The sequence below is a fragment of the Chiloscyllium plagiosum genome, chromosome 31 (genome assembly GCF_004010195.1).
Source record: "Chiloscyllium plagiosum isolate BGI_BamShark_2017 chromosome 31, ASM401019v2, whole genome shotgun sequence".
In the NCBI taxonomy this organism is placed as follows: domain Eukaryota; kingdom Metazoa; phylum Chordata; class Chondrichthyes; order Orectolobiformes; family Hemiscylliidae; genus Chiloscyllium; species Chiloscyllium plagiosum.
Window position 1 is genome coordinate 14,466,866 of NC_057740.1, and position 12,369 is coordinate 14,479,234.

At 42.0% G+C, this 12,369-nt stretch overlaps 1 protein-coding gene across 2 annotated transcripts in view; it reads right to left on the minus strand.

Moving 5' to 3' along the window:
- LOC122565245 (amyloid-beta A4 precursor protein-binding family A member 1-like) overlaps window positions 1–11,289 on the minus strand; it is a 31,082-nt gene extending 19,793 nt beyond the window's left edge. Inside the window, exons 1-4 of one of the 2 annotated variants that reach the window (XM_043721014.1) lie at window positions 9,678–11,289; window positions 7,199–7,235; window positions 2,982–3,127; window positions 1,407–1,493 (exon numbers count right to left, since the gene is read on the minus strand). In XM_043721014.1, coding sequence (XP_043576949.1) covers window positions 1,407–1,493; window positions 2,982–3,127; window positions 7,199–7,235; window positions 9,678–10,838 — 1,431 coding nt within the window. In that variant the 5' untranslated portion in view covers window positions 10,839–11,289. The remainder of the gene's footprint in view (window positions 1–1,406; window positions 1,494–2,981; window positions 3,128–7,198; window positions 7,236–9,677) is intronic. The other variant, XM_043721013.1, reaches the window with a different exon arrangement.
- Window positions 11,290–12,369: the final 1,080 nt, after the last annotated feature.

Here is a 12,369-nt window from a genome sequence, read left to right on the forward strand (position 1 = left end):
CTATTACGAGGGGGCATAGCTTTAAATTAAGGGGTGGTAGGTATAGGACAGATGTTAGGGGTAGGTTCTTTACTCAGCGAGTCGTGAGTTCATGGAATGCCCTGCCAGTAGCAGTGGTGGACTCTCCCTCTTTATGGGCATTTAAGTGGGCATTGGATAGGCATATGGAGGATAGTGGGCTAGTGTAGGTTAGGTGGGCTTGGATCGGCACAACATCGAGGGCCAAAGGGCCTGTACTGCGCTGTATTCTTCTATGTTCTATGTTCTTACATGGCATGAATATCTTTTTTTGCAGTTTATTGACCAGCTAGGACTTGCTGGCTCCTTTAATAACTTGAATGATGTTGCATGTTGAACACTCCAACTTCTTAGGATGGAGTGTAGCTCCTTGATGGAGTGACTGAAGCAGGTTGACTTAAGACACTACCTGAGGAACCACTTCAGCATTATCCAGGAAGAAGAATGATTGACCAGAACCATCATTCTTTGTTCTAAACATGACTCCAACCAGCGGTCAGTTTTCTTTCAATTCCCATTGACTCTAGTTTTACTTGGGCTGCTTGATGCCATACTTGATCAAATGTTGTCTTTTTGCAAGGACAGTCACGCTCATCTCACCTCACCACTGGAGTTGAGCCCTGTTGTCGATGTATGATGACCAGAAACCAAAGACCCAACTTATGGACCATCAATTTGAGGCTAGGAGAGAGGACCATAGAAAAGGTATAGAGAGATTATGGATGAAGATTTGGAGAAACTGTGTAATTTCAAGTATCTGGGATCAAAGGTGGCAGGAAATGGAAGTTTGGAAATGGAAATTAACAACTTTTAATTAACTGCTCTTGTAGGGGAGTAATCGAAAAAAGTACAGTCGAGTGTTTTATAATAGAAAATTATCGCCGAAACTGAAAGGAACAATCCACAAGACAGCATTGAGACTGGTGTTGTTACACAGTGGATCAACTTGGGAAACATCAAGTAGAGGGGGACAACAACTGGATACTAATGAGATGTGGATGCTAAGATCAATGGAGTAATGATAAGAAACAACATCAGGAACCAGCACATTAGGTATTCACTGAAGATTGTGGAAATATCAAATCAAGTAGTTAATTGTAGTTAAACAGCAATTTAAATAGTAAGGTCATACGTGATGGAGTGAAAGAGGAAATGTGGTGATGTGACTGATTGAAGTGGGACTGCCAGAAATAAAGAAACAACCAAGACTAAATGTAGCAACAGGAGATTTTTAAACGATAAGAGTTGAATGAGAAATAGATGACAGATAGATGAGATGAGTAAAGTGATCAACTAGCATTGTGATGGCCAAAAGTAAAGTAGGAGAAGCAGAAAAAAGTATATCATATACCCTAGGTATATTATTAAATAGCTCATCCTTCTGTTACCTGTGTTTCTGCATTTAATACTTTAATTCGCTGTGTTGATATAAACAGATCCACTGCAGTCATTGGCTGTGACTCTCCTTCTGGTGCCTGATGAACAAACAAAGATAGTTATTTCATCTATATGCCCAATATTTCCTGTTATGAATTGCTCTGTTTCATTGGAGTTTGCAGCTAACAGGAGCACCTCACAACATTTCATAGTTAATTTTGACAATGCGTACAACTGAGAGACATTACAAAAAAAAAATGGTGTCCTTGATTATCATATAATGTTTTGCAAGCAGGGAACAGCAGAAGGAATCTGGGAACCTGATTTCTTTTACGTTTTCTCCCTACCCAGGGACACTGAGGGCAGCTGTAGTGCAGCGAGTCCTCATTTCATGATGTGGGTGTATTCCTGAAAATTGAGACTTTTAAGTGAAACCTAGGCTCCCCTAGGAAAAATACTAAAAATGAAGATCGGATACTTTCAACATTTCTTGCACAGAAGAAAACACACATACAAGTTCAAATATTGTACCATACATGTGTAGTACTGCGCACTCCAAGCTGAAATGACTGATGAAACAAAACACTCAATTTCAAAGAAATACTGTATAATTAGGCCTGTTATGATTTTTCAGTTGAGAACATAGTAAGCCTAAAACATTGTAAGTTTAAATGCTGTTCATTCCCAATGCCTATACAAAATAATCTTTACATTTAAAAAAATTTCAAAGTAAAGAAGATATGCATATACCTTATTCAACTTTTACTGTATGTTTTTATGCTTAATAAATTAACATTACAGTTTGGCTAGAGTAGCTTTAGATTGATAAAGCTCCATCAAGTGGCAGAAGTTTGTTGGTGCAGGCAGGACTGAATTCCCAGAACTACTGCAGTGACTAGCTTCTACCCAAGACTTCAAAATGGGAGCCAGAAGAGGAGAATCAGCCGAGGAGATGGTGGCAAAGCCTTTGGGAAATTTAAAGGTAAGAACAAAGGTCAGGAATAGGACTCTTGATGCAGAGGGATTAGTAGAAAGGGCAGGAGCAAGCATTAGGTCAGGGAACCACACAGAGAAGGACTGTCGTCCCCAGTGGACACATTAGACACTGGGGACTTCAAAAAAAAAAGGGAATGGATGGTGGAAACAGGAGTTTGTTCTTTTTGAGGGTGTTGGGGTGAATTGCAGGGAAAATGAGGGACTCCAGAAGAGGGAGTAGAAACTCTGGGGGGGGGTAAACATTACTTAAGCGGGAGGCCCACCAAAATTAGAAGTGAAACTTGTAACATTAAGTAGGGAAACTGACCACTACTTTATTAATGATATTACAGCAGAACAACAGTAAATGAGTCAACATTAAGGGAGGACTTATTGTACTACATCCAAGGTCAGTTAAAAGAACAGGTTAAGTACCAAACCACCAGCAACCTCTTGGTCTGTCTGACCGATATCACAATGAACACAGCAGCAGCAGTAGCAGCAGAAGAACGCTGCTCTAACTTCAAATGAATAGTATATTACAATGCAAGCTGCTGACATTTAAAAACATGCTCAAAAGAAATATTAATTAGACTACTTTTCACAAGTACCTTTATCCTCCCCACTGCTTCCTGTGCTTGTGACATGCGAACATTCGTTGATGGATTTTTGTCAGAGAAGAGCTGAGTTGATCCAAGGTAACTCGCTGCAAATATGATTCCATCAAGGAGATCCTCAGAATCACAGGGTCCTGACACTTCATGGGGATAAAGAACAATAGCACCGTTACACCTTATTACATTTCTAATCATTCATCTCCCTCTCCCGAAGACACAAGGTATGGATTATGTAGATACCGGATGTCCTCCATGACCTGCCCTTGTGAATACGCTTAGTGCAACAGCGCAATAAACGGCGCTAGACTTTCTGATCTTAAAATCCATTACAACCAAACATGAAATAGTCTTCAATTGAAATCAACACAAACATACTTTCCAGCAGGAATTGGTAAATAATGATTAGAAGCAGGAAATCTAACTTCCAGCTCCTCCCTCTTAAACCCAGGAGGTGCTATGGCAAATTGTGGAAGTCTGTGGAAATCACCTAAATTATTATTGACCAAGAATTTGACATCTTCTCTGATTAGATTTGCTACTTCTTTGGACAAACAATTCATGGTTGATCCAGTGAACATCACTGTTAACCTGTTTGGGCGGCACGGTGGCACAGTGGTTAGCACTGCTGCCTCACAGCGCCAGAGATCCAGGTTCAATTCCCGCCTCAGGCGACTGTCTGTGTGGAGTTTGCACATTCTCCCAGTGTCTGCGTGGGTTTCCTCCGGGTGCTCCAGTTTCCTCCCACAGTCCAAAAATGTGCAGGTTAGGTGAATTGGCTATGCTAAATTGCCCGCTGTGTTAGGTGAAGGGGTAAATGTAGGGGAATGGGTCTGGGTGGGTTGCGCTTCAGCAGGTAGGTGTGGACTTGTTGGGCCGAAGGGCCTGTTTCCACACTGTAAGTAATCTAGTAATCTAGAAACTACATATGCTCCCTCATTTCAGAATCCATAAAATGTAGCAGCAGAAGTAGTGAGAAATGAAATTAAATCAATGGAAGAAAAACAATGTAGGGTCAGATGATGTAGAACCTGCATGGGTAAAATTGGGGACCCACAAAGGTGAGAAAAACATAATGAGAGTTGCGTTCAACCCTCCAAACAGTAGTCAGGATATGAGCAACAAGATACACCAGGAGATAGAAAAGGTGTCTAAGAAAGGCAAGGTTACAGTCATCATGGGGGATTTCAATATGCAGACAGACTGGGAAAATCAAGTTGGTAGTAGATCACAAGGAATTTGTGGAATGTCTATGAGATGGCTTTTCAGAGCAGCTTATGGAGGAGCCCACTAGGGACCAGACAATCCTGGATTTAAGGTTGTGCAATGAGGCAAACCTGATAATTGAAATTAAGGTGAAGGAACCCTCAGGAGGAGGTGACCATAATATGATAGAATTTACCCTGCAATTTGAGAAAGAGAAGCTGAAATCAGATGTAACGGTATCATCGATGTAACGGCCCTCCTGATGAAGGGCTCTTGCCCGAAACATTAATTCTCCTGCTCCTTGGATGCTGCCTGACCTGCTATACTTTTCCAGCACCACATTCTTGACCCCCTCCACCTCCCCCCGTAACGGTATTACAGTTGAGTAAAGGCAACTATAGAGGCATGAGAAAGGAGCTGACCAAAATTGACTGGGAGAGGCGCATGGCAGGAAAGACAATGGAACAGCAATGGCAGGGGTTTTGGGGAGTAATTCAGGAGACATAGCAAAAATTCACCCCTAGGAAAAGGAAGCATGCTGAAGACAGGATGAGGCAGCCATGGCTAACAAGGGAAGTCAGGGATGGCATAAAAGCAAAAGTGAAATAATATAATATAACAAAGGGCAGTGGGAAGCCAGGGGATTGGGAAGCCTAACAAGACCAACAGAGGACATCGAAGAAAGAAATAAGGAAGAAGATTAAATAGGAGGGTAAGCTAGCCAGTAATATTAAAGAAGATAGCAAGAGTCTCTTTAGAAATATAAAGGGCAAAAGAAAGACAAATGTGGATGCTGGGCCACTGGAAAATGACTCTGAAGTAGTAGTAATGGGGAACAAATAAATAGTGGAGGAACTGAACAAGTACTTTGTATCAGTCTTCAGGGTGGAACACAAATAACATCCTAAAAATTCAAGAAAGTTGGGGGACAGAGGTGAGTATGGTGGCCATCGTGAAAGAGAAGGTGCTAGAAAAACTGAAAGGCCTGAACATGGATAAATCACCTGGACCAGATGGACTACATGCCAGAGTTGGTGATCTTTCAGGAATCATTGAAGTCAGGGGTAGAGGACTGGAAAATTGCTAAATGTAACTCCCCTGTTTAAAAAAGGAGTAAGGCAAACAAAAGGAAATTACAGCCAATTGGACTAACCTTAGTCATTAAGATTTTGCAGTCCATTGTGAAGGATGAGATTTCTGAATACTTGGATGTGTATGGTAAAATAAGGCAAAGTCAGCATGGTTTCATCAAGGGGAGGTCATGCCTGAAATCTGCTAGAGTTATTTGAGGAGATAATGAGCAGATTACACAAAGGAGAGCCAATGAATGTTACCTACTTAGACTTCCAGAATGCCTTTGACAAGGTTCAGCCCAGGAGGCTGAACGAGATAAGAGCCCATGGTGTTAGAGGCAAGGTACTAACATGGATAGAAGATTGGCTGTCTGACACAAAGCAGAGAATGGGGATACGAGGGTCCTTCTCAGGATGGTAGCCGGTGAATAGTGGTGTTCCACAAAGGTCAGTGTTAGGACCAGAACTTTTCATTTTATACATTAATGATCTAGATGAAAATACGGAGGTCATTCTGAATACATTTACAGATGATACAAAGATAGGTAGAGGGACAGGATAATATTGAGGAGGCGGGGAGACTGCAGAAGGATTTAGGCAAGTTAGGAGAGTAGGTAAAGAAATGGCAGATGGAATACAACATGGAAAAGTGTAAGGCCATGCACTCTAGTAGGACGAAGACAGGAATAGACTATTTTCTAAATAGGGAGAAAATTCAGAAATGCAAAGGGATTTGGGAGTCCTAGTCCAGGATTCTCTAATGGTTAACTTGCAGGTTGCATCAGTAGTTAGTAAAGAAATTACAATGTTGGCATTTATTTTGAGAGGACTAGAATATAAAAGCAGGGATGTACTTCTGAGGCTTTAGAAGGCTCTGATCAGACCATATTTAGAGCAATTTTGGGCCCTATATCTCAGGAACGATGTAACGGGTCCAGAGGAGGTTCCCAATAATGATCGCAGGAATGAAAGGCTTAACATATGAGAAACGTTTGAGGACTCTGGGTCTATACTCGATGGAGTTTAGAAGGATGGGGGGGGATGTAATTGAAACTTACAGAATACTGAAAGGCCTGGACAGAGTGGACTTTGGTAAAATGTTTCCATTGGTAGGAGAGACCAGGACCCAAGGGCACAGCCTTAGAGTAAAGGAAAGACTCTTTAGAACAGAGATGAGCAGAAACTTCTTCAGCCAGAGCATGGTGAATCTTTGGAATTCATTGCCCCAGAAGGCTGTGAAGACCAGGTAATTTAAATATATTTAAGGCAGAGATGGATAGGTTCTTGATTGTTAAGAGGATCAAAGCTTATGGGGAGAAGGCAGGAGGATGGAGTTGAGAAACATATCAGCCACGACTGATTGACAGGGCAGAACGATGGGCCGAATGGCCTGATTTCTGCTCTAATGTCTTATGGTCTAGCTAGGCCACTCAACCTATCAGATCTGCTCTGATATTTAATGAGATCACAGCTGATCTGATAATCTTCAACTCCATTTTCCTGCCTTATCCCCATAACCCTTAAATCCCTTATTGAATTAATCGATTAATTAGATTTAATCTAGTGAACCTTCCCTTAACTGCCTCGAATGCCAGCATCTCTTTCCTTTGAGAAAGGACTAAAACAGTTCACCTACGCCATTAAGTGAAGAACAATAGTTGAGCTCTCCCACTGTCATGGGTATGAACTAGCCCTTGAGAAACAGCATTAAAACAGATTCTCTCGTTGTAGGGTCTTATTGTGCACAAAGTTGCTGTGGTGTTTGCTACATTACAACAATATCAACACTTACAAAAACAAAGGTTCTTCATTGGTTGTAGAGTGCTTTGGGATGTTCGGAGGTTGTAACAGGTGCCATAACAATGTACTTCTCACCTTTTTCTTGGCGAATCTGACTCACTGTACAGTAAATATAGACAGATATTTGAAGATTACCTTCTTTAAATGCAGGATAAGAAAATTTCTTCCTTGGCTGTAATTTAAAAATGAAGACATTTAATAACAAAGTAAAAGCAATTACATTTATTCAAAATGTTTGAGGTGGTTTAACTATTTCTGTTTGAACACATAGAATATTCTGTCTGAATCCTTGGTTTGCTGGTAAATAAACTGTCTAAGTAGAATCTGCTGCAATCAGTCAGGGCACCAAATAGGTACAAGGTCCAGTCATTATTTCACTCCCTTCCACGTAGATGGGGCAAACATTATGGACGTGTTTGAAAGAAGATTAGTTATGTAGATGAGGTGATGGAAGGATATGGTGATAGGCCAGGTTAAAGGGAGGTAAGATGTACTTGCACAAACCTGTGTTGCTGAATGGCCTGTTTGCACTGTAAATACTATTAATGATAATCTAGTTGATATCTCTCTGCACCTAATCTGTAGCTGTAACAATATGCTCTACATTCTGTTCTATTACCCTAATGTAGGTATGAGATATAATTTGTCTAGGGAGCATGCCAAACAATACTTTTCAGTGTATCTAGGTATATAATAATAATAAATCAAATCAAATTCTTGTATGCCTGATTGCTTTCAAAAATATGAATTAGAATCCGTACAGTGTGGAAACAGGCCATTTGGCCCAACAAGTCCACACCGACCCTCCAAACAGTATCTCACCCAGACCCATTCCCCTGCACCTATTACTCTACATTTCCCCTGATCAAAGCATCCAACCTACACATACCTGAACACGCTGCACAATTTAGCATGGCCAATTCATCTAACCTGCATCCTTTGATTGTGGGAGGAAACCGGAGCACCAGGAGGAAACCCACACAGACACAGGGAGAACATGCAGACTCCACACACACGGTCGCCCGAGGCTGGAATCAAACCCAGATGTCTGGTGCTGTGAGGTAGCAGTGCTAACCACTGAGCCACTGTGCCACCCCAAGATGTCCCCAGGAACAAGATGTCCTAAATATTAGACACAAACGTACGATTATTAGTACGGATATGCAAATTCATACTTTTAAAGATATCTTTCTAAAAATTTTCAGTGTTTGTTGAAGTTTGTAGCCTCCCTTTGCTTAGGGTTTACTGCTGGACCATGTACAAAATTGGCTCTGATACTGCCAATGAATTAAAGCAAAACAAATCTAACGTTGGAATATTTGAATGGACAGAAGCAATACTGTGGATTCCTACAGTACCAACTGTTTAATTCCTCTACTTTCTTGCTAGGTGCTTCTACTGTCAGATTTTTCTTTAATAGCATTCATCTAACTAGTCAGTAATTAATCTGGAAAATCACACGTACAACTCAGCTGGACCATGTCATACAGCACCCAGCACGCTCAGTAATTAACACCACAGGAAATCTCCAAGAGTTACTGTAGAAAGTCATCAAGACTGAATTACACTTCACTGTAATACAAATCTTGAGCTTCCTGAGACAGACACAAAGGCTATCCCTAGTGTCATTTATTTTCTTTATTCACTTATGGGATGTGGGTGTCACTGGCTGGCCAGCATTTTCAGGGCCATAAGGTTCAGATAGTCAGCGAGCCAAGCCTAGTTATGCACATCATCACAGGGTCCATTGTGTTGCAAAACCACTTCTACATGATCCTAGTGACATATTTCAGCTCCAATCACAGAAAGCACCAATACCTCACCAGTGAGAAATCAATTTCCTGCACCTTACACTCAGGCTGAAGAGAGACCTTGCCAATTTAATCCTAGATTATTGATAGTTCACAACCATTGAACCCACATGATCTGTAGCTGTCCCAATTTAGACCATGACCTGTAGCTGTCCCAATTTATTTTACCTGAGTCAAAGCTAGAATACATTATGTTGCATTCTGCTGAAACTTGAAACATTGTTTTTCCCTCTACAGACTTTGCAAGCCCTGCGGAGCATTTGCCCCATTTTGTGTTCTTATTTCTTGTTTTTCTTTAGTCTGAGTTGCATTAGATTGGAGGTCAGAAGAGATTTACGAGATGGAACCAGTGGGTTGTCTTAAGAAGATAAGTCAGACAGATCTGGTTTATTTCCACCAGAGTGTAAAAGAGAGATGATTTGCTTGAACTATATGTGACCCTAAATGCTCTGGACAAGGTAGCTGCAGAAAAGATGTTTCCTTTTGTGGATAAGTCCAGAATTAAGGGATACATAAATTAGGGGTCATCCTTTGAGCAGAGGAGTTTTTTTTCCTGAGAGTTATATGACTTTGGAATTCTCTGCACAGAAGACAATGGAAGTGGTGTGATTGTGTTTTTTTCCTGTTAGACAAGGGAATCAAAGGTTATCAGGGGACATGGGAAGGTGAAACTTGAAACACACAGATCAGCCATGATTTTATCAAACAACAGAACAAGCACAAAGGTTTAAATGGCCTTCAGTTTCTATTTCATATACTTGCATGTCATTGTGTAATAGTCTTTTCAGACTGCTTTTCCTTACCTGACGATCATGTTCATGGATACTGCTTTCTGTGTGGCAAGCACCTCGATTTGCCACATCAGTGTGCTCAACATCATCTTCAGGAAGAAAGGATTTGCTAATATTCTCAACCTCTTCTTTTAACTCTTTAATGGCCAAAGACAATGCCTCTCCCTCTTTCTTCCAGTCTTTCTTTAGCCTATATAATGGTCCACAATATAAAGAGCTTGAGTCATCATTTGCCCCATCACTGCTTGCACATAAATCCAGAGTCTGTTGGTGCTGGAGCATTTCATCAGTGTTTTTCTCAGATTGACCAACCACATTCCCAGTGGAAACTTCTCGTGAGGTTGTGTTGTTTTCAACAGTTCTTTCAGGAGCGTGACTGAATGCATTTGTAGACTGATCACTACATATCACATTGCCAATAACACCAAACTTTGAGCCTGGATAGCTTAATTGGGTTGATTCATTGCCTTGATGAAGCAGGTCTTTCATTGCAGGTCTTCTAATTCTCTCAGTAGACATTAAAGGCTCATGACTCACCTCAGTTAAAACATCCTGGTGGTTAACTGTGTCAAATAATTGCCTGTTATCATTGGTCAATGAATCACTTTCAGTATCTATTGTTAGTTTGCCACCACTTTCTAAACTGTAACCATCCGACAGCTTTGCTTTGCTTCCTAAGGTCCCTGTGCCCTGCTCATAGCGGCGTAACTGACTCAAAAGCAATTTGATCTGACAGTGATCATCATCCTCATTATCTTGAAGATCTGAAGTCTTCTCTATGTTATCAATTTCTGAACTTAAGCTTATCATATGAATTCCAATCAAATTGTTTTCAGAATCTGTTGTTAGGTCTGACAAGTGCACAGAAGCACCTGCTTCACTCAATGTGTTTTCTAGTTGCATGGTGTCCAGGGAGTTGTCTTGCTCACTAACATCTTTGTTTAAAAGCGCACAGTGCTCATCACCATTAAAATCTTCCTCCAGGCTCTCTCCATGAGCATCCCAGCTGCCATGGTTTTCCTGAGAAACATCTTTATCGACCTCGGTTAGACTACTTTCCACACTGACTTCATCGTTTTCCAGTTCTTGATCACCCATCCTAACCCCATTCATACATTGGCTTGAAGTCAGTGGGGGGTTATCAGCCTCAGTGACACCTTCCTGCTTGTTCATATTAATCTCCCATTAACACTATCCATCCGGGATAAGTGAAGCATCAACGTTGAGCATGTTCCTTGAAGCGGGGGAGAGGAGTGAATGTAATAAAGGTATAAATGTACAGCTCTGGGGAAGGCGGGCTCCTCTCTTACAGTGAATCCCAGTCACTAGCCTGGACGCAGAGAGCCCAGTCCCGCTCCTAGTCAACCCGGCCCTGCCCCTGGCCCCAGGGCGAGCGACTCAAGCAGCCGAATCACCATCCAATTCCGGGCCTGCCGTCCCTGGAATAAATCAGGGCTGCTCCCGTTCGGCCTCAGTATCGATTCAGACGCCGACCCCCAGTTCCCTCCTGAGCCACAGACCGGACTTCCGAGTCGACTGCCCGGAAAAGCCTGAACCACTAGGCCCGACTCTAGCTCCGGACGTCGAATCGTGCGTCCGACGTCATCGCGGTTTGCGCGGCGACGTCATCGCGCTGGACCGGCGCCGGTCACGTGTCCCCTCCCCACCCCCAACCCTGAGTGTGAAATGGTCATGTGTCAGCTTCTGGGGAAATACTGTGCACACTGCTCCACATCTTTAACAATTAAACTCACACGGAATGCTGGAGATTTGATAGGAAGTGAATCACAAAGTCTGTCAGCAGGTAAGGATGGGACAGCTAACACTCCAGGATTGACCTGAAAAGTCTCCAGGAATTTGGGGTCAATCTTCAGGACAATGCCACAAGCAATCAAGTGGAGAAGTCATTAAGGCAAATAAGGTATTGTCCTGTTGGACATGTTCACTTCTTAGTTTGGAGATGGAAGAAAAGTATTCAGTCAGAACCATTCATGTCACCAACAACCTTGAGATATAGAGGTCTACACAGAAAAAGGCTCTTGGTCCATTAAGTCAACTCCAGTAAACAAAAACCCACCAAACTATTCTAATCTCATTGTCCAGCACTTAGGCAATAACCTTATGCCTTGGCTTAGCTAGTGCACATCTAAACACTTTTTAAAATGTTATGAAGGTTTTTGCTTCTACCACTCTTAGAGGCTGTGAGTTCTAGATTCCTATCACCCTCTGGTGAATAAGGTTTTCCTCACGTGTCCTCCAAACCTCTGACCCATTCTGTCAAATGTATGCCCCGGTCCTTGATCCCTCCACCAAAGAGAAATATTACTTTCAATCCACTCTTGTCTGTTGCTGGTAAAATTTTATGCATCTCAATCATGTCTCCCCCCTGCCCCCACCTCACCCCCGCAAAAGTCTCCCCTGCTCTTAGGACAACAACCTCAGTCTATCCAATCTCCCTTGATAACTAAAACTCTCTATCCCAGGCCACATCCTGGTAAATCAATGTGCACCCTCTCCAGAGCAATCACATCCTCCTAGAATGTGGATTCCAGAACTGCACACAATAATTAATCTGTGGCCTAACCAACATTTTATACAGTTCCAGTATAACCTCCCTGCTCTTAAACTTTTTGCCATGGCTAATAAAGGCATGTGTAGCACTTGCCTTCTTAAACCCTTTATTCAACTGTTCTGCAAACTTAAG